Raw genomic sequence first — 26,146 nt, 5'->3', positions numbered from 1 at the left:
AAAACTAATCAAAGATACTGCATCTGACAGTCTCACTGTTCGTGAACCATAAAATCCAACCACTCCCATTTATAAAGAAACACTCACTATGAAATCTACAGGAAACATTACACCAGTGTAGTAGAAATGAAGAAGCCATTAATAATTTGTATAGACAAGCTTGGAAATCTTTGGAGCTATGTTGTGAATGGCGAGCTAGGCGCCCTAGGTGTACATGTCGCCCTAGAAGGCGCCAGGCGCCAAAACGTGATTTTTTTTTTTGTTTTGTTTTTCCTGGGCGTCTTAAGAGCGCCTAACACAACATAGCTTTGGAGCTGCAACTAAATACACCAAGTATAAGTAGATTTCACAGGAACCTAGAACAAACAAAATAGGACTGCTTGTTTCATCTTACACTCTCTTGTTCAATGATTCCTAGTATAAGCGCCATGCCATGGTGTCCACTGTAGATCTTCTGCAGCTTTACCAATTCACCAAACCAGACTTCCAACAAAAGTAGTCGCAGAAAAATATTTTGGTATGCTGGGGATAACCAAAGTTCTAAGCCTTCGATTTTTCGTGGTTTTCGGGTTATACGAGACTAAAGCAGTTTGTCCATTATAATAACGTTCTAAGCGTTTACCCTGTAATAGAATCTCCCCATTCTTATTAACATAATGCAGTGGCCGTAATGATTCGTAACATGTATCATCTTTCGAGAAGCTGAAAATTCTGGTCCAAGAATCTATAACTACGTAATCTTTCATCACCCAAAGATCGATGCTGCTCATAATACCTGTACCATGAACTGAAAAGTAAAGTTCCTTCCGCAAAGCACCCACTTCCATATTACCAAACGGATACATTTCCTCGTCTAGGTACCAACTGGGTATTTGGATGTAGGAAATACTAATTGGTCCTACAAATAATATATTAGAGAGAGTCTAGTCCAATTGACCTAGTCAATTGTCTGTTTGGTCCTATTTGGTAATATAAATTATAGTTTGGTCCTAAAAATTATAGTTTGGTCCTAAGGTGATGTCGTGGATTATGTAAATGTCATCTTGTAGTGGCAGAAATACCCTTTTGGATAAGGACCCTATATATAGTCAAAAAGTAAGAGAAAAAGAATCATTCAGATTTACTTTCTCTCTCCTATATTTTCATATCTAGAATTTCTCTCTCTCTTTTTTTCTTTTTTATTTTCTTCCTGCTAGTGATGAAGAAGATGAAGATGATGATGAATGATTCTCTCTTCTCTCTATTTTTTTCTCTGCTAGTGATGAAGAAGATGAACGATGATGATGACGAATACGATGAAGTTTTGCGCGTTTTTTTTTTTATTGTGTTTTGCTTCTGTTTTGATGATGAAGATGGTGAGGTTGAAGATTCTGCTGCTATTTATGATGATGATGCACCTTTATCATCTTACATGCTTGGGTAAGTTTCGGATCTACAAAAGAAGATGAAGATGACGGAGTTCATTTCTGGAATGAACTCTGGTTTGTGATGAAGATTTTGATGTTTTTCCGTCTGTTATTGCTGCTGATGATGGAGAGGATGAAGATGATGAAGATGAGTTGTTGTTGCTGATGAAGAAGATGAAGATGACGGAGTTCATTTCAGGAATGAACTCTGGTTTGTGATGAAGATTTTGATGTTTTTTCTTGATGAAGATAGATTTATGTTTTTCTTCATCGCTGCTGCTGCTATTGTTGAAGATGATGAATTTGATGAAGTTCATTCTTGAAATGAACTCTGTTTTCTTTTGAAGATGATGATGAAAACGATGAAGATGATGAAGACGACGATAGATTTATGTTGAAGATGACGATGAAGATGATAGATCTTGATTTTTTGATGTTTGCTGCTCGTGTTGAAGATCTTGAATTTGATGTTGTTGTTGATGATGAAGAAGAAGAAAACGATGACGACGATTTCATGGATCTGTTGCTGCTGTTGTTTGAAGACAACGAAGATGATGAAGATGATGCTACTGCAGTTCATTTCTACGAATGAACTTTGATTTTTATGGATTTTTGTGTGTGTGTTCATGTAAAGAATGAACTCTGTTTTTTTAGGTTTTTATATGGAGTTCATTTCTGGAATGAACTCTGTTTTTTAGGTGATTATACGGAGTTCATTTCTCGAATGAACTCTGTTTTTTTAGGTGATTATACTGAGTTCATTTCTGGGAATGAACTCTGGTTTTTTAGGTTTTTTATATGGAGTTCGTTTCTGGAATGAACTCTGGTTTTTTTTAATGTTTTATATGGAGTTCATTTCTGGAATGAACTCTGTTTTCTTAGGTTTTTATATGGAGATCATTTATGGAATTAACTCTGGTTTTTTTTATGTTTTATATGGAGTTCATTTCTGGAATGAACTCTGTTTTCTTAGGTTTTTATATAGAGTTCATTTCTGGAATGAACTCTGGTTTTCTTAGGTTTTTATATGGAGTTCATTTCTGGAATGAATTCTGGTTTTTAGGTAATTTCTGAAAAAATTAGTAGAAATTAACAGGAGTTCATTTTGACGAATGAACTGTTACAAAAAATAAGTAGAAATTAACCCGGAAGGGTACTTTTGTCCATTTAATATTTTTAATAATTATGGACCAAACAGTAAAGGCGTTTGACCAAGGGACTAAACTGACATGGGCCCACCTAAAAAAGACCAAACGGTTATTTTCCCTATTTGGATCTCTTTAAATCACTCTTCAACTATATCGAACGAACCTATAACTTTCGTTTTTCCCATCCAATGAATAATTCCATTTAATGGTTTCTTAGAAATATTAGTATCAATACTTATATCACAAGGTATGTTTCCGATGCTATTCCATGAACCTGATGAACCTAGTGGACGAACCCAAACTTCAGAACAACTCCGCCGTGAATCGGGCACTATTTTGAGCAACTTGTACCCATCAATTTTCCAATCGTAACAAATCCCATAGACATTACGGATATTGCATTGGTTACGATATGATATTTTCGATATCCATATTTTCTTGTGATGTCCAGTTAATGGATTCCATAAGGTTGTATCCTCATCAGAAAAGTAGCTGGGTAAGCAGATTAGACCATCACAAGACACACCAAGTAGATGATCATTTACACACGTGTTACTTGGGAGTTTAGTTTGAATAGCTATATGGTTAGTTGAGGACATTCCATCAAAGTCTATGGTATAAAAATCACTATCGGAACCAAGTAAGACGCTGAACTTGTTGTTTTGAATAGCATGTTGAAGGTGCTTCTCAATGAACATGGTGCTTTTGAACTGTTCATACCAGAGTTTGCATACATACTTGAAACGAGAGATAGATTTCACTGGTAACTTCAAAAGTATATCCGTGATAATATCTTGGTACATTCTCAAGAGGCCTTAAAACTCTTAAATAGCTATTTCCAAGATCGTGGAAAGTTAGTAGGAGGAAAGAAGCTTCGGTTAAAGAAATGAACAATAACAGCGGTAATGGGTAGTGTTGGAACATTGATCCTTGTAGAAGACTTAAGGATCAGGAAATTCAAGAGGCCGTGGAGTTTTCAAGAAATATAGAGAGTTAAGGAGAGCTTGCTGCAGACGACGACAAACGGGAGTGGACTTCTAATCCAAAAGGTACATTTTCTGTTAGTTCTTGCTATGCTTGGCTCATGCATGATCAAGGACAAGTTATACCTCCAAAATTTCATTCTGATTATATTTGGAATAAGACAATTCCTCCTAAAATTAGCTTCTTGGTATGGGCTGCTGCAAATAGGGTTGTCCCTACTCTTTCCTTGTTGTCAAAAACGGGTATGACAGTGGTGAACGTGCGCGCGTTTTGTATTGTTAGTGAGGAGTCAGTAGAGCATTTGTTTCTTCATTTCTCTTTTGTTGGACAGATTTGGGAACACTTTTTACATCAGCTGGGTATTGGTTGGGTTCATGCTACGACAGTTATGGAATTTCTTTGGAAGTGGAAATTAAAGTTTTCTACTAAACCTCTCATTTTCTTGAGGTATTGTTTACCTTTTGCAATATGGTGGTCGGTGTGGTTAGAAAGGAACGACATCTTAATAGCGCGGAAACAAGGAAGAAAAACCTTAATTTCTCTTAGTTGGATTGTTAATGTTGAGTCGTTTAAGCAGATCAAATTTGATCATTTTGTTTTCGATTGGATGAATTTGTTTAGAGAGTAGTCCAATGTAAATTCTCTAGTCGCCTATCTTCGTGTATCTTTGGAGGGTGCCATCTTGGCACTCTTTCTTTCATTTTTAATATATCCTTGCCTTTTTCAAAAAATAATGTCTTCCGGAAGGCTCGGCAGTTTCTTTTTAATTCTCGCCATGAAATTCTTTTTCTTCTCTTTCTAAAAAAAACCCACTGTTGTTGCTATTGCAAGATGAAGACGTGAAGTTTTGCAGTAGTACATATATATATATATACACGTGGATTTCCAATTACGTAGCTTACCAAATAAAGGTATGGTTTCCTTATAAACCACCAAATTCTTATTATGGTAACTCGGGATTTTCTTTTTTTTTTTTTTTGCACAAACTCGGGTTATTTTCGAAACAGTGCTAAATACTTGAGAAAACCATAATTTATCAGAACCTGCAATTCTTTGAGTGCTTGCAAAACAGCAATTCATGAACATTCAAATACATACAAAGCAATCAACATTAACCTTCTGAAAAGGTAGGGGTAATGATCCCTACAAATCTAGCAGTGAAGTTAAAGAAGGATACACCGATATAGTAATTCAAATTTCATAAAAAGAATTCTTAGAAAGATGGTGATGAAGCTGCAAATCTTTCTCCTCCTGGCATGGCCATCATCTAAACGAAATCTTTCAAACTTTGAATGACAAGAAACTAAAACTGAAGATAGCTTGTAAATCTACAGAACAGACTAGACCAGTGTAGGAGCTGCAGCTACATGCATCAAGTAAATAAATTTCACACAAGAACAAACGAAGTTACCACATTCTCTTGTTCAATCATTCCTAGAATTAACGCGATGCTTGGTGTACCGTAGATCTTCTGCATCTTTACGAATTCACCGAACCAGACTTGCAACATAAGGAGTGGCAAGAAAGTATTCGGGTATGCCGGGGATAACAAACGTTTTAAGTCTACTATTTTTCGGATTATACGAGACTAAAGCAGTTTGGCTTTTATAATTAGGTAGTAAACGTACACCCTGTAATAGAATCTCCTGTTTCTTATTGAGATAATGCAGGGGCCGTAATGATTCGTAACATGTTTCAACTTTCGAGAAGCTGAAAATTTTGGTCCAAGAATCTATAACTCCATTATCTTTCATCAACCATAGATCCATGTTGCACTTACGGGGGAGGCGCAATATCTGTTCTTCAAAAGGTAAGGGTAATAATCCCTGCAAATCTAGCAGTGAAGTTAAAGAAGGATACACCGAAACTGCAAGGAAATTCCTAGAAACGTGATGAAGCTGCACATCTTTCTCCTCCTGGCATGGTCATCATCTAAACGAAAGCTTTCAAGCTTCGGATGACAAGAAACTAATACTGAAGATAGCTTGTAAACTAAAAATGCACCTGAATTTACTTATGAGATATACCATGTCTGATGCATAGCAGAGCCAAGTCAGTGCCACAATACTCTCGTCATCTCAAGAAAAATGACAAATAAATTTTTTAGATCCCATCATACTCAACGCCAGAAAACTGCAAGGAAGCACAAGCCAGAAAACAAAATATGGGCCTTTCGCAAACCTTTGTAACTCCGAATACCCGGATTTCACTCGCTCAACCGCCAGCAAACAGAACTTATGTGCGCCATGCCTGGTATCCACCTTAGATGTTTTTGCAGCCTTTACCAATTCACGTGAATGGATTGAAAATATACTTGCAGCGCCATGCCTGGTGTGCACCTTAGATATTTCTGTAGGCTTTACCAATTCACGCGAATTGAGTGAAACTATACTTGCAGCAAAGGCAGTCGCATTAAAGTGTCTTGGCAAGCGGTGGATAACAAGATTCACTAGTCTTCCGCTTTTTGGGTCGTACGAGACTAAAGCATCCTCTTTCCATATTATATGTTCACCCTTTAGTAGAATCTGGTGATTCTCATTGAGATAATGCAGTGGCAATAACTTATCGAACTTCGTTATATCTGGGGAAAGGCTGAAAATTTTGGTCCAAGAATCTGTAACTCCATAATCTTTCATCACCCACAGATCGATGTTACTCCTGCCACATGTAGCATTAGCTAATAGGTAAAGGTCATCTACCAAGACACCCACTTCCATATAATCAGAAGGCGAGTAGCTTGTATTGTTTATGTAGCAATCAGGTAACTGGAATTCCTCGGTTAGCTCTTCTATTATATCAAATGAAACAACAACATTTTCTTTTCCTAACCAATGAATAATTCCATTTAATGCCTTCGCACAAAACTTAGCACGATATATATTGTAAGGTATGCTTCCGATGTTATTCCATGAATTTGAACCTAATCTACTTACCCAAATTTCGGAAGAGATATCGATATGTCGTTCCCTAACCACTATTTTGAACAACTTATAATCACAAATTTTCCAATCGTAACATACCCCATATATCAAAAAATAATAGGCTTCGTTAACATCTAATGTCGAAATACACTTGTATTCTCTGGTTGACGGATTCCAGAAGCAGATCTTATTCATAAGATTTAATCCGATTAGACCATCACATGAAACAATAGGTCGATCAAAGCCACGGTTAAATGTATGTGGCGGGAGCTGAGTTTTAACAGGCATATGATAAGACGAGGATGTTACATCAAAATCTATGGAATAAAAAACGCATTGTGACCAATCCCATGTTTTAAGTAGTACAGTATATTTGTTGTTTTCAATAGCACGGTGATGATGCGTTTTAATAAAATTAGGGTTTTTGAACAATTCATACCAAAGTTTGCATACACACCTGAAACGAGAGATGGATTTGACTGGTAATATCAAGAGTATATCCATGATAATATCTTCAGGAAGGCTCGCCATTCGTTTTATTCGTCGTAGCTATTGCAAAAGAAAATTAGGGTTGCTGTTTATATATATAGTGCAGTCTCAAATACGTACCTTACAAAATCAAGTTACGCTTTCCGTATAAGATACCAAACCGTTGCACACCATCGCATTCTACTGATTAGTAACCCGTGCTAGGCGACGTACGAAGTTGGCTCTATCTGGATTAGACAACGCAGCTAGTTGCAAGAATTGACATTAATGTGGAGTATGTCTTTCGGCTTGCTCCAGAGCATATGGCACGAGCATGAGTCACTTTTAGGCTAGGCTTCCTCACCTCACATTCATAATCAATTTTAGACTCGAGTGGAAGGAATTTGTGGATTATCAAACAAAGGAAATCTAAATGTTGAAATGAAGATTTTGCACAGTAAAAGATAAACAAGCAAATTAATACTTGATTTCTTCAAAAGGTGGAGACATGAGTACTTAAATGGATGCAAAGATAAACTGCTGATATATTTATTGTTTCTTTATCGGAAGACCACATACGCTTGCCTGCTATCACCATGTTCGGTTTCTGCGCAGCGAAATACAAACATTCCCATGTATATTCTCTTGTTCAACCATTTCAAAGAAAAATGATAAAGAAAATTTCTAGGTCCAATATTGACAGACTTTTATAACTCAGAATAGGATTTTGCTCGCTCAACTGTCTGCGGAAAAGAACTTACTATGTAGGGCTGCACATGTGCGGGTATGGGCGGGTATAAGCTAAAACCAACCTCGCACCCATATACTGCGGGTTTTTTTTTTCATAACCAACCCCGCACCCACAAACAGCGGGTGGGTTTTGTTACCCGCCCGCTACGGGTTGGGCGGGTATGGGTTTAAACGGGTTTAAACCCGCTTTATATTCACGTATTTAGAGTAACTTCTATTCTCCTTGATTAAGTGAAAAAAAAAAAACAAAACCCCCAAAATATTCATATCTAGGAAGTTCACAGATGAAGATTAAGTGTTGAATCTGTTCATTTTTCGATTGTTGTCGATTTCTGGTGAAGATTCGAAGTTGTTGTTGTCGATTTCTGGTGAAGATTCTGGTAATTGTCGTTCGTAGGTGAAGAAGAAGAACTGAGGAGGAAGAAGAGGAGAGGCCGAACAGAGAGAAGAGTGTAGAAAGTGAATGAGGGTTATCAGTTATCCTATCTACTAGTATTAGGGTTTCATAATGGACGACTAGGATTAGTTTTATCTAATGGTATATAATCTGCGGGTTTTTTGGGCGGGTATGGGCGGGTATTAGCTTAAACCAACCTCGCACCCACAGACAGCGGGTTTTTTTTTTCATAACCAACCCCGCACCCACAACGGGCGGGTATGGATTAAACACCCATGGACTTAGCGGGTACGGGTGGGTTTGGGTATCGTGGACGGGTCTTGTGCAGCCCTATTACTATGCCTTCAGGAATTCACCTGAATTAAGTGAAACTAGACTTCTAACAGAAGTTGGCGCATAAAAATGTTTTGGCAAGCAAGGGATACCATGAGTGACAAGTCTTCTGCTTTTTTGATCATATGAGTAAAACATCCTTTCCTATCAAATGTACACCCTGTAATACAATTTCTCGATACTTATTTGAGATAATGCAGGGGCCATAATGAATCAAAACATATTTTATTCTTGGATTTGATGATAATTTCCTTGAGGAAAAATGTTCCTCTTGGCTAGAATATATATAAAACCATAATAATATCTTTTGTGTTTACAACCCAAGTAAATGGAGATAATCTCCTAAAGGTAAATAAGGTAAGAAGATATTATAAAGTCTATTACACCCCCTTAGTCTGACCAAGAGAGGAACAAACGCTAAGACTAGAACGAAAGCGAACAAATAGCTGTCGAGGAAGCCCCTTGGTAAAGATGTCAGCATATTGGTTCTCAGAGGGAACATGTATGACTTGAATGGCACCAATACGAACTCTTTCACAAACAAAATGTATTTCAATCTCCACATGTTTGGTGCTATTTCAATCTCCACATGTTTGGTGCGTCGATGTTGAACAGGATCTCCAGACATATATATCGCACTTACATTGTCACAGTAAACAATAGTAGCACGTCGTAGAGGTAGTCGAAGCTCTAGAAGAAGATTGCGAAGCCATGTTGTTTCAGCAACCGCATTTGCTACTCCCCGGTATTCAGCTTCAGCACTGGATCGAGAGACTGTGGCTTGATGCTTGGAGGACCAGGAGATGAGATTGTCACCAAGAAAGACACAAAAACTAGATGTCGATCGTCGTGAATCTGGACAGCCCGCCCAGTCAGCATCAGAGTATGATGTTAATCCAGAGATAGAGGAGACCGAGAGAAACAGTCCATGGTTGATGGTGCCCTGAAGATAGCAAAGGATTCGCTTGAGGGCATGCATGTGAGGCTCACGGGGATCATGCATAAATAGACATACCTGCTGAACTGCGTATGCAATATCTGTCCGAGTAAAAGTGAGGTACTGAAGAGCACCCGCTAGGATTCTGTATAGAGTGGGATCCGAAAGTGTCGGGCCATATGTAGCACTGAGCTTGGAATCTGTGTCGACCGGAGTAGTCATTGGATTACATTTTGTCATGGAGGCACACGCGATGATGTCCTGTGCATGTAATGACTGAGATAAAAATAATCCTGAGGATGAACGAGTAACAGTGATGCCCAGAAAATGATGTAGTGGACCAAGGTCAGACATAGCAAACTCTCTCTTCATCAAATCAATGAAGCGGCATAGGAGAGCATCAGTAGAGGCAGTCAAAATAATGTCATCAACATATAAAAGTAAGTATGCCGTTTCGGATCCTGATTGATATACAAAAAGTGAGGGATCACATACACTACCACGGAAACCACAACCTTTGATAAACTTGGCAAATATCTGAAACTACGCCCGAGGAGCCTGCTTGAGTCCATATAGGGATCTACGTAGACGACATACATAATCAGGGTGAGCAGGATCAACAAATCCCGGAGGCTGATGCATATACATTGTCTCGGTCAGATCACCATGAAGGAAACCATTCTTAACGTCTAACTGATGTATAGGCCAGGAACGCGAAGTAGCAATAGTAAGAAAAGTACGAATAGTAGCAGGTTTAACAACCGGACTAAACGTTTCAAAACAGTCAACCCCAACTTGTTGAGATTTGCCATTAGCAACAAGACGAGCCTTGTGTCGCTGCAAGGAACCATCAACATGATATTTGTGATGAAATAGCCACATAGAACGAATAACATGAGCATCACGGGGTCGTTGTACTAGTTCCCAAGTATTAATTTTCAACAAAGCATTGTACTCATCTTTCATGGCAGCATTCTGATAGACGCATTTATGTGTCTAATTCGTCCCAATTGTTTATATTGTTAGTACTCTATTTTGTACTTATTTGGTTATTTTATGTCTTTGTAGGTGTTTTTGGAGAAATAAGCTTTTGCGGCGAAATTGGCTAAAAAGTGGTTTTTGCGCTCGTGGGAGAAAATTACTATACGGACTCTCACTTTGGATAAGGGGTAACCTAATTACTAAGGGGCACCCCATTTCAGGGCATGTACTAAAGGGACACCGGAACTGGATAGGGGGAGGTCATCTTCAAAGTTTCAAAACTGGATTTTGGCGGGAAAAAAGGCAGCAGCGTCAACAGTTTTGGATCAATGATTTGAGCGACCTAGGAGGCGATTAAATGGGCAAATTTGGTACCCACGGACTCTACAAGACATAAGGGACCTGTTAGAAGCGATTAGACCCATCTAATTGGGCTGGATAAGTTAGAAAATCCACACAAAGTCAAGACAGTGCACACGGTTTCTGTTTAGGGTTTGAGATTAGTTTGAGAGATTTATGGGATATCTTGCGTGGGATTTACATCAAAAAAGTTGGGTAAAAGTCCTAGAAGATATTTGAGACGAGAGAATAGCTAGAAAAAACCTGTAACGCAACAAGAAGAAGATTATTCTTCAAACAACCCGTAAAGAATAATGGAGATTTCCAAGGGGTTTGATCGAGTTTCAAGGGGATTTAAAGCCTATAAATAGTTGGTTTTATGTCAGAGAAGGGGGAGGTAAGTCCAATCGAAACACCCGCGAATCTCCTGCAAGCGGGTTACTGTCTGCCTTAAGGTGATAATTGTTTGAGGACGAACCGGGTTGTCTTTATTTTCCTAGTAAAGGGCAAGGCCTGGCCTAAACAAGATAAGGACTCGGATTTCATCACCGTTTCCTTCTTGCCCGCCTTAGGAAAACGAAACCAAACGCGAACCTAAGCCTAAAATTTTGAATAGAACGAGACCAATAGGGTAACGAGCTTAATAGGAAACTCGTTCGAAAAATATTGGTTGCTCTTTAAGCACATTTCAAAGTTCATGATGGTTTCTGTGAGTTGAATGCGTGACTGCGCCGCCTTGTGATAGCGGTGAGGCCTTGGGTATCAAAGCTCCACTGAGCTTCCCTCGCCTCGATTCAACTTACATTAGCTCGGATTGATTCCAGAGGGGTGTGCTCAAATTGTAACGAATTCCTTTTCGAAGGAATAGAAGCTGGTCTAGAAAACAATCTAAGTGGAGCCATCATGATTTTTGTTTGCTAGATTCTATAGGTTTGATTTGGTCGAGTCGGACTTGTTTGTGATTGCGTAGAATTCCCCTGCAATTAAGAATGTCGAACTGGTATGATAGAAGCCAATACAATGAATATCGACCTGAATTTGAATATGGACATCATCAGTATTATGACCATAGTGAGAATAGTGACTGGGGACGCCAACCTTTTCAAGGTTATGGTTCATACCATGGTGAGCCCAATTACTATCCGCACGCGCATCAGTCATACGAGCAAGAAGATTATAATACTAGTTCTTCGTCTTTAGAGGATACAATCAAACTTTTGAAAAGTAGTCCTTATTATGATCCTTCAGTTCCTATTCCTTCTCTAGAAGAGACTCTCAGGAATTTAGCTAAGTCATCACGTCAGTTAGCTGAATCGATGTATAAATTAGATGAGGTGAATAATGTAGTTATGGACGAAAGAACTGCAACAACAACTGAATCTGTAGAAGATATCCTCAATAGATTAACTCAAAACTTAGATCCTACACTAAGGGAACTTTCTTTGGAAGAGACCCTTGAGAGGATAGCTGAGTCGACACGTAGACTTGAGTTAGAGACGAATGAAAGTATTGCTCGAAATAACTTGAATTGCCAATATAGTGTATCCAATAATACCATTGAGAATGAAGATACTTTTTCACATAATCAAGATAACGAGGTTATAATTGGTAACACTACTTATTTAGATAAGGTTCAATCATCTTCGTACTATTATGATGATGAGGATAGTAGTGATGAAGAATCTGAAACATGTAGGCATAGTAATCAGGAATCTAGTAATCCAATTGAGCTTTATAGTGATTATATTATTTCTACTTCAAATCCAAATAATTTTTATGATTATTCACCTATTCAAAAGGACGATGATTTGATTAGGGATACCACCGTTTTAGACGATGTAGTTTTTCCTTTTGATTACGAAGCCGATAGTGGTTTAGAGGAACGGGTTCATTTCGAAAATACTGTTTTAGAGTCTAGCGACTTAGAAACAATAGTCTTGGAAGAAGAAGATAGACCCGTAGAGATGAGTAAAGATGCACTACCTGATAATAACTTAGAAGAATCTCTTGAATATTTTAAGGACTCTGAAGATACGGAAATTCAAGAAAAAATTAGAGGTCTATCTAGAGAAACTGAAAACTCTAAGTTTGGGGGTGATTATCACTTCCCTAGTGCCTTACCTTTAACTCTCAGAAAGTCCCCACACTTAGGACTTGACATCAATGCCTCAACCATTTTACAAGATTACTTTCATACTCGTTTTCCTGAACCTAGTGATGTCCATAAGGAAGTTCAGTTGTTAGAAACCCATCCTCTGGTTGATGAGGTTAGACCAGGCTATGATACTAAGATCGACTTTGTTTTCCCACCAAATATTTTTCAAACAATTGTGGGAACGTATAAATTTCAAATGTGTCAATTATTAAGTTCTGAGACTAAACCTAATTACTTTAGGATATTAGAATCGACACATTTTCTTAAGAATGACCACTACTCTCACTGTGGTCAATTATGTAAGTCAAACCTGATTGACTTAGAGGATCCTCAATTATTTAGGTTATTATTTTGTGCTTCTAAGTTCTTATTTAAGTACTTACAGACTCTAGGACCTAATAATTCGGATCTCAATTTTGAGGAGTTGCAGCCTAAAGAAATATATTTAGACCCTTTTATAGAACCTGAACCTGAACCACAATTAGATATAGATATCTTAATCAGGAAACTAGGTAAGGGCATGCTAGTCTTGTACATTTTCTTGGTTCACTGCAGTTTCCTTTTGTCAGCTCTTTTTGGTGTTAAAGACCCACAGTTATTCCGGCTACTGTTATACGGTTCGAGTTGACTAATACTTTTCTTAGTCTGGCTGAAGACTTTAAACTTAGCACTTCTTGGGAGGTAACCCAATCTCATGCAACCAGGTAATATCCTTCCGTAACTCTTTCATTTCAAATGGTAACAGTTTCTCCTTGTTCATGCTTTTAATTTCATCTTTAGAACATTGAGGACAATGTTAGGTTTAAGTTTGGGGGTATGGGAGAAACTTTTTAGTATGAATAAATAAACTCCAGAGCTTAGAAATTTATGCCTATTGAGGATTGCACTAACTAATCTAAGTGGATGGAAGCATTTTGATTGTAGGAGTTTGAGGAACCAATCTGATTAGATGGAAACATCTAAAGAGTCTATTCATAAAAGCACAGAGCTCAGGTGTTAGAAATAACATGATAGTTTCACCATATCTCGTTGAGTCCTTTTCACTTCTATTTTTATTTTATTTTGTTTTTAAACTATGTTTCTCTAAGTGATAGGTGGGGCCCACGATTCAAGTTGTTACCAATGCTAGGGTGAATTAGAGTGATTGAGATACCATGAAAAAAAAAAAAAAGTTGAAAAAGAAAAAGAGATGAAAAAAAAAAAATGAAAAAAAAAGATGAAAAAAAAAGGTAGTTACCAAAAAGTAAAAAAAAAAAAAAAAAAAAAAATTGAGACCAGACCATTTGACCAAAAGGAATAAATTCAATAAAGTCGACCACTGGTACCCTTGTATATGCCAGTTGTGTTGACCTAGAGTTAGGTTATCGACCACTGGTACCCTTGTATATGCCAGTGTGTTGATATTAGTCAGACTAGTATCTCAATCCATTAGGATAGGTTCATTTTGGCGGAGGCCTTCAGACAGATATGGGAAACGTCGTTCACTTAGTAAACATCAAAACCATCTATGTTTTCTATATCCATATTCTTGATCTATCCATGTGATTAGTTTAGACTCTGAATATGATGTCCATAGTGCAACTAGAGCTCTGTCACTTTATATGAATTTTAGTATGTTTGAGTGCAAACTCGTGTACAACAATTGGAATTTCGCATCAGGGTACTTCTTCCTGTAGTCAATAAGTATTCCAACCAAGGAGATTCTTTAGTGCCTTCCAAGGTTCTGCGTAGATAGCTAAGCTCTGGAGTATTAAGGTTTTGTGGGTACACCTCTGGTAAACCCCCCGGAGACAACACTCCGCCACTAGGGCCACCTAGTGGTTTAACGGCTTACTGCACGTGCTAAGTGTAGTCATTTTATTTTAGATTAGATTTGCTCGAGGACTAGCAAATAATAATTTTGGGGGTATTTGATAGACGCATTTATGTGTCTAATTTGTCCCAATTGTTTATATTGTTAGTACTCTATTTTGTACTTATTTGGTTATTTTATGTCTTTGTAGGTGTTTTTGGAGAAATAAGCTTTTGCGGCGAAATTGGCTAAAAAGTGGTTTTTGCGCTCGTGGGAGAAAATTACTATACGGACTCTCACTTTGGATAAGGGGTAACCTAATTACTAAGGGGCACCCCATTTCAGGGCATGTACTAAAGGGACACCGGAACTGGATAGGGGGAGGTCATCTTCAAAGTTTCAAAACTGGATTTTGGCGGGAAAAAATGCAGCAGCGTCAACAGTTTTGGATCAATGATTTGAGCGACCTAGGAGGCGATTAAATGGGCAAATTTGGTACCCACGGACTCTACAAGACATAAGGGACCTGTTAGAAGCGATTAGACCCATCTAATTGGGCTGGATAAGTCAGAAAATCCACACAAAGTCAAGACAGTGCACACGGTTTCTGTTTAGGGTTTGAGATTAGTTTGAGAGATTTATGGGATATCTTGCGTGGGATATACATCAAAACAGTTGGGTAAAAGTCCTAGAAGATATTTGAGACGAGAGAATAGCTAGAAACAGCCTGTAACGCAACAAGAAGAAGATTATTCTTCAAACAACCCGTAAAGAATAATGGAGATTTCCAAGGGGTTTGATCGAGTTTCAAGGGGATTTAAAGCCTATAAATAGTTGGTTTTATGTCAGAGAAGGGGGATGAAGAGTTAGGGGTCGATTGGGAGGCCAGCAGAGAGGCGCAGCAGGAGTTGCAGGAATTGTACCTGCTGCTGCTGCTGCCATTAACAAACCTTGAAGAACACGAAGAACGGACTGCTCAGAGCAGTCTTATTTTCTGCAGCGTCAACAGCAGCAGCTGGGTGTCGTTGTTTTACTGCAGCTCACTGGTATCGTTTCTTTCTGGACGAATTTTGTGGGTCACAGAACCACTGTTTTATATTTTTCACTCTTTTAATCATATTTTGAGCATCAAGTATGTATTTTGATAACATGATTATTATGAGTAGCTAAACCCCAATACTGGGATGATGGAGGAAACCATTCTTTATGCATGAGTAATTTAATTTAATTCTTTTATGACTATTTGCACTATTATGAATGGAATTATGAATTTTATTGATTATTTGTGATTTTGTCTGATGATGTATGCTTAATCCATGAGATTCTTGATGCATCATGCTTATGATTTACATATAATACTTACAAAATCTATTTTTGGCAAAGTAAGAGTCGATATTTGTTATCAATATAAGCTTTAATTGTCTAGAATTAATAATTGAATCGCATGAGTATAAGAATTGGTGAAATCCTGAGTCCCGGTATCTCTTGATCCTGTGACAATTTTGTATATATTTTTGTTTATAAATCTATTCAAGACCGAGCATCGAATCCGTATTTACCGCAAATCGAATTACTACAACACATTCCAATTAATATCCCTAAGAGCATGTAGGTGTGAACGAGGAATTGGGGATATATGGCGAAGGGTCTGTACATTAAGATTGAGACAGTGAATTGGACGGTAGATGCCACGGGATGCACGAATGACAGGTCGGGATGCAGCAGATGGGGCAGGTGGTAGAACTGACACAGTATGAGTGGGAGTAGGGGAAGAAACAGAATCTGTTAAAGGGGGACGGGCTGAGCAGTGGAGGGTGTAGGAACAGACGCTGTAGCTGTGGTAGGGACTGACACATTGTGGGGGGAAGTGATTGACACGGATGATGGGGAAGTAACTGACACAGTGGGGGATGGGCGAGAAGCTGTTTCAGTGGACGCAGAATTATGAGACTGACACAGTAGATGTAGTGGTACGAATAGTAGGACGAGAAACTGTGTCAGTGGGGGATGGATAAGGAACTGACGCTGTGACAGGTAGATGACAGCGCCGGTGTGGAGGAGTGTACCGGGTAGGAGTTTCTGTAGGTGGTAAAACTGAAGGTTGGTCATCAGTGGGGGAAGAAGTGACTGACGGGTAGGGAGTTTGTAGAAAGAATTTATTGGTGAGGGAGAAGAATCTGTATTAGAGGGAATATTTGTGGGAGGGTTGTTGAAAGGAAAAACCCTTTCATCAAAAGTTACATGACGAGAAAGAATGATCTTATTTGTGGACAGATCAAGGCAGCGGTATCCACGGTGGTTGGGAGGAAAGCCAAGAAAGACACATCTAGTGGAACGAGGAGCAAGCTTTTGAGGAGTTGTGGAGGTTGCTAGACCATTAGTACGAGCAAAATTGTGAAAAGAAGAGTTGTCAAATTCACGTCCCGTGTCGCATTGAAAACTTTTTATTTGACGCTCAAATTGGGTTTGAACAAGAGAACGAAATTCCAAAAACTTGTCATAGACTTGGGATTTAAATTTTAAAGGATTAACCCAAAGATAGTTGGTGAATTCATCCAGCAACATAAGAATGTTGATTCATAAAAAGGTAATCGAACATGTTTACTAACTTGACATGAATGACAAAGTTTAGAATGTTGATTCTTATTACAATGAATAGAATTATTGGTACGAAGAACATCTAAAACAACCTTTCCGGGGTGACCAAGTCGGCTATGCCAAATATCAGGCGAACAGACAACAAGGAAAATGGGGGAAGACTGGGACGCTTTTTGATAGGGTAAAGCTCCCCAGAACTATTGCACCGAAGGATAATACTCCTCGAACTCAGATCTTTCACAGAAAAACCAGATGGATCAAACTCAACAGACACACGGTTATCAGTGGTGAACTTACGAACAGAAACTAAGTTTTTGATAATATCGGGAATGGTAGGCCTCAAAGAGGTGTAAAAATTATCCCCGGCCAAAAACTTGGTGGGCCCGGAGATATGTATAAAATTAAGCGCAATAAAAACGCGGGCCTACAGTAATACCGCAAGTGCACGGTCGTCGGTTGTAGCTCGTGCAAGTACGGGTCGATCCACAGAGATCGGGTGTGTTTTGGAGTTTCTAGCTATTTTTGGGGTTCTAATTTGTTGATGGGCTTTGAATGACCAATGAGCTTTGGGTATTAATGGGTTTGAATGCCCTTTGAATGAATTGGGCTCTGTAATGTGAACTGATGCTTTGGGCTCAGAGTTTTTGAACTAACAGTTATAATGGACTGGGCTTGACCTTTTGTCCTAGCAGTGAACTAGGCTTTGCCTTGAACTTAGGATTGGGCTCAGTGTAGTGAACTGAGCTTGGGATTAAACCTGGGCTTTTGGTCTTTTGGGCCTTGGGCTAACAGTGACTGTGAATTGAGAATTGGGCTCTAGCTTTTCACCTGGGCTTTGATTAAGTCCACAGTGGGCTTTTGTAATTAATCTGGGCTTCAGCAGTAGCAGAAGCAATGCACAGCAGGTAGTAGCAGTAGCAGGAGCAAGAGCTGCACAGCAGCTGCACAAGCAATGCAAGTAGTAGCAGCAATACTGCAGGGCAGAGGCAAGTGCACAGCAAGGCCAAGAAAAAGAAGTAGCAGCAGCACAAGGCAATGCAAGTAGTAGCAGCAGGGGAAGAAAACAATGCAATGCAGCAGTGCAATGCAGCAAGGCAAGTGCAAGGAGACAGCTGCAGGGCAAAAGCAACAGCAGCTGCAGCAGCAGTGTAGCAGACAGCTGCAAGGGAAGTGGAGTGGCAGCAACAGCTGCAGAAACTCAGATGCAGTGCAAAGGGAGGCAACAAGAGAAGAAGTGGCAGCAGCACAAGGCAATGCAATAAAGAAAATAGCAAACAAAATAAACATGGAAGCAACACAGGGCAACAACAAAGAACAATGAAAGTGAACCAAGGCCTAAGGCCAAGGGCAAGGATGATAGTGAAACTGAAATGGAGCGAAACTAAGGCAAAGCTAAGGCATTCATATATAATGGGAAGAGAACTAGCTTTTTATGAGCACTAGTTTCTCCCAACTACTCAATCAACACAATGCACCTAAGCATACAAAAAATGGAATGGCAAGATAATCAGCTTGCTATGAGCACTGATTTCTTCCATTGCACAATCAAATCAAAGCTTCAAAGGCTTCTAGCCTAGCATTCCATCAAACTAACATTACATGACAGTGAATTAAACATTAACAGTGAGCATTTAAACTAACAGTGAGCAACAACAGTGAACTAACATGACAAATTAAAATTAAACAGGAACACATTAAACAGGAAATTAAAACATGAAATTAACAAGAACATAACAAACATTTGAACTACTAAACAGAGAATTAAAATTGCCAAACAAGAACCCTAAAAATTAACAGTGCAATTAAAATTGGAACCAAAAAATGAAATTAAACCTAATTGGTAACTTGGCTAGTCCAAGAACACCTTCTACACCATACCCATCTCTTCTATTTATACAAAAGCATTAAAATTAGGGTTTCCCCCAAATTACAAATTAGGGTTTTCACCCAATTAAAAATTACCCAATTCGACGCTGACCCATGCTCTGCAATTGTTCCCTATGCTCCTCTCCATTCTTATGATGCGTCGAATCATAGCTATCAACCTAGTTCCTCGAGTTCACATGCCATCAGTGAGAGGCTTGAAATGGATGAACTAACTTGACAGTTAGGAGAGATGGTGGCGTCTGTGATGTCGGGGAAGAGGGTGGTTTGGCAGTGGAAATGGAGGTGAAGTGAAGGCTGGTACGGTGGAGGCAGGAGTTGCAGTTGCAGCTCTCTGCAACTGTCGGGTGAAGGAGAAGGAAAAGAAAGAGAAGGGAAGAGGAAGAATGAGGTTGGTTCGATAGTTTTAGGGTATGGGATGTTCTGGTGTGAGGCGGGTCCATCAAGAGGTGATGTTTCGTGAGATGGGCCGTGGGATGTGAAGCTGGTAGGTGGATCGGATGGTTCCTCCTGAAGAGGCTGGTAGCGACCGTCAGATTTTTTTGATACAACGAAGTTAACGGCTCTAGATGGGGTTAGGTGTTGTAGTGTAAGGCGGAGATATCAAACTTTGATGAACAACAAGGGAGCAACCGTTGGATTCAACTACCATCTAATCTGAAGGCTTGGAATTTCAGCGCTGTGGTGCTTGGCATAGACTTCAGATTTTGATGCTCTATGAAGGAGCGACCATCGGATGCTTCTGAGAACTGATCTGATGGCTGAGAACGGAGGCGTTTTTGTGTGTAGAAAATGAGGTTGTGCGCACCATTCTTCGCGGCTTCCTTGCGTGATTTCTCCCGGTTTTTCACTACTTTTCTGCTCTTTTCCGCTCCGCAAGTCATCCAGACTTTATTTATTACCCAAAAATGCAAAATTAAGTAAGAAAAATATTTATTCTTGAAAACAATGAAAATACAGAATATGGGATAAAATGTAGAATTAATGATCAAAAGATGAGTTAAATGCCAACAAAAAGGGATAAATATATACAATATTTGGCACTCATCAGGGAACAACAAGAGTATTTTTGAGTTGAAGGGCGCCAGAAGGGAGGTTTATGAGCTTGGTACCACTAGCAGTAACTGGAATGCTATTGCCATTGCCAACTAAAATAGACCGTACAATACTAGAATTGGTAACGTTATGTAAAGTACCTGAATCAGCAGTGAGATGCGAGGTAGCACCGGTATCCATGTAGAAAGCATCATCGGGTTGTTGTAGATGCATAGAACTATATGCCTCAGCAATGTATGTGAGCTTCAGTTGTTCCGTCACCATTAATTTTAATGGTTTAGAGAAAATAGAATCGTAGAGGGGCTGATACCATCTTGGATTTGATGATAATTTTCTTGAGGAGAAATGTTTCTCTTGGCTAGAATATATATAAAACCATAATAATATCTTTCAAAACGCTGAAAATTGTTGCCCAAGAATTTATAACTCCATAAACTTTTATCACCAAAACATCGATATTCTGTATACAATTATAACAGATAGGCACACCCACTTCCATACACTTAGACTGAGTTATCACATGATCACGGAAACTATGTCAAACCACTCAATAAGTATCCAATGAATAATTCCATTTAAAGGCATCATAAAAACCCAAACTTCAGAAGTAATATTAAATTGCGCCACTATTTGAACAACTTGTAATATTGGGATGTATTGAAATTCTCAGGCAGATTAGACCACCTGTAATTATGGAACTTACCAAGTGATACGAAGGTCATCAGCGACTTACAGTAAATAATATATGTATGTAAAAAAAAAAAGAGCACTCGAACTTACTTATGAAACAGCAGAAACAAGTCTATTCCTACCCTCACAACACAATGTTGGAAACTACATATATTTCATCGGAAGTGCGAGGTAATTTGGTTGTTAACATAAGAAAAGAAAAACGTCAATCACATAGGTACAGGAGAGACGGAAAAAAATTTATAAGAAATTTGAATTTCAATTCCTGCGATGGATGAACCACCAACCGATATATCTGTCGCTTCTTTTGTAGATGGACCATTATTTTTCAGTTCATGGCAGTGAAGTAGAAAAGTCACCACATTCTCTTGCTGAACCATTTCAACCAAAAGGATAAAGACAAATTTCTGTGTCCCAGTATACCCAGTGCCATATAGAAGCAAGTAAGCACAAGCCAGAAAACAAATATATATGTGCCCCAGCCACACCTTTGTAACTCAAAGTACCCGGATTTCGCTTGCTCAATTGTTGACGGATAATACTTATAAGTACCATGCCCAGTATCCACCATAGATATTTCTGAAGCCTTCTGGAATTTACCTGAGTTGAGTGAAACAAGACTTCCAACAACAGTAGTCGCGTTAAACCGTTTTGGCATGCAGGGTATATCTAGGGTACACTACAAGAAAAGTTGGATTAAGCGATCAGGCGTTTTTGGTTGGAAAAGCCCATATTGAGTCACTCTAACCCTTAAAACGACTTAATTTGGCTCTCGCTCTCGAGTTGGAAAAGGTGGGATTTCTACAAGTCTAGAGCAGCTATGCAATCGCTTTAGTAATCAAGCAACTATCATATAGCGTCTTTTTTATTAATTGCTTCATGGCTAGACCGACCTTCCTAGAACAAACAAAATAATGATCGTTTTAAAGCTAGACCAACCAAAATACAACAAGTGAAACGTTGATCGCTTCATAGATAGACCAACCATAATATAACAAGTGAAATACCTGAAGTTTGTGATGAGTGCCAAATATTGTATATATTTATCCCTTTTTGTTGGCATTTAACTCATCTTTTGTGCATTAATTCTACATTTTATCCCATATTCTGTATTTTCATTGTTTTCAAGAATAAATATTTTTCTTACTTAATTTTGCATTTTTAGGTATCAAATAAAGTCTGGATGATTTGCGGAGCAGAAAAGTAGTGAAAATCCGGGAAGAGATTACGCAAGGAAGCCGCGAAGAATGGTGCGCATAAGCCCAAAAGACTAGAAATGGGCTCAAGAAGGAAGAATTGTGCTTAAAGAAGATATGGGCTTGGCATACCCAAGGCCGAAAACCCTTACCCAAACCCATTTTCTATAACCAAAACCGCCTCCATCTTCAGCCGTCGGATTGGATCCATCTCATCATCCGATGGTCGCTCCTTCATCGCTCATCAAACTCCGAAGCCCCCGCTTTACATCACAACGCCCATCTCCATCTTGGGTCGTCCGTTTTGCTACATCCCTTCATCCGACGGTCGCTCCACTCTTACCTCCGTATCGCCGTTGGATCCACCTACCATCTTCCCATCCATCGGTCCAGCTTCGAGAAACATAAAAATCCTCTACACCTGCTCAACACCCTAGTACCTAATATCTATACCCGCAAAACAAACAACCCCTTCCTCAAACCCCATCGACTCCATCTTCTCTTCCCCCCCTCTCTGCAACAGAACCACCATACCCTGCCGTACCACCACCTATTCCACTTCCACAACCACCACTACCTACTCCTCTACCACCACCACACCTCCACCATCATCACCCCTACCTTCCTACAGCTATTACCCATCTTTATAGCCCCCTAATTCGTCAATTTCTCCCCTGCCGAAACCCTAGGTGAGTGGTTGACGAATCAGTGAAGCTAGAAAAGCAATTAGGGCATGGGAAGAACAAGAGAAGCATCAGGAGAAGGATTGGAGGCATGGGTTGACATCTACCAGTGTCAACAGTGATTAGGTAAATTTTAATAATTTTTATAAGAACCCTAATTTTTCTGATTTGGGAACTTTTTGGGGGAAATCAATTGTACGTCTAATTGAAGCATGGGTTGGTTGATTGGGTTGCTATCAGTGTGTTAGGTGAGTGAATTTTGTATTTTTGGGTACACCCTAACTTCACTGATTTTTGGGGATTATTCTTATATGTATAAATAGGGGATGTGTGGGAGGATGAGAGAAATCTCTGGACTAGCCAGTAGATAATTATAACAAATTTTATGCAATTTCAATTCCAGTTCTCTTTATCACAGTTGACAGTTGAATGCTATGTGTGTTGTTTTTGAACTATTTTGTTTGATGAATGATGTTGTTATACTTATGTTGAGCATGAGCTAAGTAGCACTAAGCTAAGGCTCAGTTGAAGCCTTATGCACTGTCAATTGACAAGTTGCTAGGATAGTTATCCTGATGTGTGTTTTGATTGAGCAATGGGAAGAGGTTAATGCTCATAGTGCCTGTGATTGATTGTTCTGTCAAAAGACAGTCAATGCTAGGGGCAAACTAGTGAGCAAATTAGTCTTCCTTCCATTCTAGATGTATGCATAGGATTTTTAACTCAACCTAGAAACATGTTGTTTGATTAGGACACAAGGTGGATCCTAAGCCTTAGCTTAACCACAATCCCTTTGGAGTCACTTAATTTCAGTTCTATTTTGTTCCCTGCTAAATTTACTGTTTTTCTTGCCTGTTTTCCTTGCAATTTGTAGCTGTTGTGCACTGAAATCAGTGCACAATCTCACCCCTGCCCTTGGCTCACAGCCTTGGTTCCTTGCTGTTTGCCATCTTGTGTAACTGCTTTGTTGTGTTAACTGTTTTAGTTCTTGCATCTGCCACATTACCTTGCTTTGCTCACTGCCATAGTGCCTTGTCTCCATTGCTAGCTTAGGAAAATTTCTTTTAAGCACTCCTACTCCCTGTGGACTGATCCCTTTCTTATCCCTATATTAAAAGCTTGACCTTGTATACTTGCAAGTTTAGTGTGCAACCCCATTTTCACACCAAGTTTTTGGCGCCGCTGCCGGGGAGCTGGCTGCCATAATTTTTGAAGTTTTCATTGTTATTCTGGCCTTGCTGTGCTTGAAGCTGTTGTGGCCTTGCTGTGCTTGAAGCTATCTCCTGAGATCATTGCAATCTTGTTCACTTGCAGCTGTTGGAGCTGGTGCTAGGAGAAGCTGCCTGACCTGGTGCAGCTTCTGTTGCTGGAGCGTGTGCTGTATTTTGTTGTTGCTGTGCTGTACTGAGTTGCTGCTGCTGCTGCTAAGCCAAGCAACTGGGCTGCCAACTGAAGCTGCTGGGCTCTGCCTTCTACTGGTGGGCTTGTACTTCTCTGAACTGGGCTTCACCAACTTCAACTGAACTGGGCTTGCCAAGTGTTGCTGGGCTCGTGGTCTTCTGTGAGCTGGGCTTCGTTGCTGCTGCTGCTGGGCTTGCCCCTGTTGTTGGGCTTGAGCGTGAGCTGCTTAGGACGATCCTAAAGCCCAACTGGGCTGTGCAACTAAAAGGGGACTAAAAGCCTATTTTTGGGCTTCCCTCCAAAAACAAGTAAGCCTAACCCATGAGTTAACCCACTTGGGCCTCATTTAAATTCAAATTCGGGCTTGTAATAATTAATTTAATTATTTTTGGGATTGTAATAATTTTTATTTATTTTCTTTTTTTATATTTGGGACTGTAATTATTTTTGTTTTTTTTTTTTTTTTTTTCTTTTTCTTTTTCTTTTATGGGCTTGTCTTAATTATTATTATTGTTTTTATTTTCTTTTATGAGTTGTGCTAATTTATGCTAGGTTTAGTTCAAAAATTTTCCAAAGCCCAATTTTAAACCAAAAACCAAAATCCCTTGTTAGTCCAACACCCATTCAAAACCAAATCTTCGTAACCCTTGTGGGCCAAATTGTTTCCGATTGCTCTGTCTGACCAACATGTTAGTTAAGGTACCTACTAGGACATGATTGTGACCTACAGAGACCAAACAAACAGACTTGTTAGAATTAACCCAGACGAACCTATCGAAATTCTAAGTTCTGAGGGAGACAGTCCAGATCAACCAGAAACAATGGGAGAACCCCGTACCCTCAAGGATTATATGTACCCAACTAGAGCCAGTCAACCTTCTTGTATTGTGCTACCCGAGGCTAATGGCCATTATGAGCTGAAATCAAGCACAATACAGATGCTTCCTATTTTTAGAGGTGTTGAGAATGAAAACCCGTACCACCACGTGAGAGAATTCGAGGAAATTTGTGGAACTCTGCGTTTCACTCAAATGTCCGACGAAACCCTAAAGTTAAGGCTTTCCTTTCTCCCTGAAAGATAAGGCAAAGGCCTGGCTTATGCTTTACAGCCTCAATCCATCATGACATGGGATGACCTCATAAAGGAGTTTTTCAAAAAGTTTTTCCCGAACCACAAGACTGCGACAATTCGTCAAAGTCTGAATAGCTTTGTGCAATTAGAGGTGAGACCTTAGCTAGATACTGGAGAGATTCAATGAATTATTGCTCCAATGTCCCCATCATGGTTTTGAAAAATGGAGACTTGTGCAAATTTTGTATGAAGGTCTAGATGTGTCCACCCGAACAACGGTTGAGTCGATGTGTAATGGTCTATTCGTAGACAAAACTGCTGATGCGTCTTGGGACTTCTTGATTGAAGTAGCTGAAAAGACGCAACAGTGGGAATCCATCCGTGAACCCAGAAAGACTACATCCGAAGCGAAGGCTTTTAGGATTGAAGCGGATTTCGAGGGAAGAGCAAACATGGCATCAATAGTTAGGAGATTAGAAGAGTTAGAACTACATAAAAATTCAAAACCTTCCACCACTACTCTCCGAGAACATGTCGCTTCGTCTGTTGTGCCGCTTGTAACGATCCCAACCATCAATTCCAAAATTGTCCCGATTTGCTTGCAGTCCAGGAATCTAGGCTTGAACAGGCACATGCCATGTTTCAAAAACCAGAGCATAACCCTTATTCACAGACCTACAATCCAGGATGGAGAAACCACCCTAACTTTTCATGGTCAAAAGGACCCACTCAGGGAGGACCATCTCAACCCAATCAGAGCTATCAAAACAATCAGGGATATCAGAACAATCAAGGTTATCAACACCCGAGAAACCCTCAACAACAATCAAACTCTCAACAACAATCATATCCTCAACACAATACCGACAAGAGATTATCCACCCTAGAGGAAATGTTCCAGAGTTTGATGCAAAGTCAGAAAATCTAGATCAAAAGATGGTCAAATGTGTGTAGA

At 39.4% G+C, this 26,146-nt stretch overlaps 1 protein-coding gene across 1 annotated transcript; it reads right to left on the bottom strand.

The window, feature by feature from the left end:
• Window positions 1-4,819: 4,819 nt before the first annotated feature.
• On the bottom strand, window positions 4,820-6,990 carry LOC113327971 (F-box protein CPR1-like). The gene is made up of 2 exons (XM_026575076.1): window positions 5,720-6,990; window positions 4,820-4,901 (listed from the first exon to the last, which is right to left on the bottom strand). The coding sequence occupies exons 1-2, from the start codon at window positions 6,988-6,990 to the stop codon at window positions 4,820-4,822; spliced, it is 1,353 nt and encodes a 450-aa protein (XP_026430861.1).
• Window positions 6,991-26,146: the final 19,156 nt, after the last annotated feature.

Source organism: Papaver somniferum, unplaced genomic scaffold (genome assembly GCF_003573695.1).
Source record: "Papaver somniferum cultivar HN1 unplaced genomic scaffold, ASM357369v1 unplaced-scaffold_107, whole genome shotgun sequence".
Lineage (NCBI taxonomy): Eukaryota > Viridiplantae > Streptophyta > Magnoliopsida > Ranunculales > Papaveraceae > Papaver > Papaver somniferum.
This window is presented reverse-complemented; position numbering and strand designations above follow the sequence as displayed.

Coding starts and splice junctions, on each gene's coding strand:
- LOC113327971 (XM_026575076.1), bottom strand. CDS start 6,990: ATGGCGAGCCTTCCTGAAGATATTATCATGGATATACTCTTGATATTA. Junction 4,902..5,719: donor GGGTATTCGGAGTTACAAAG/GTTTGCGAAAGG, acceptor TGATGCATGTAG/CTGCAGCTCCTACACTGGTC.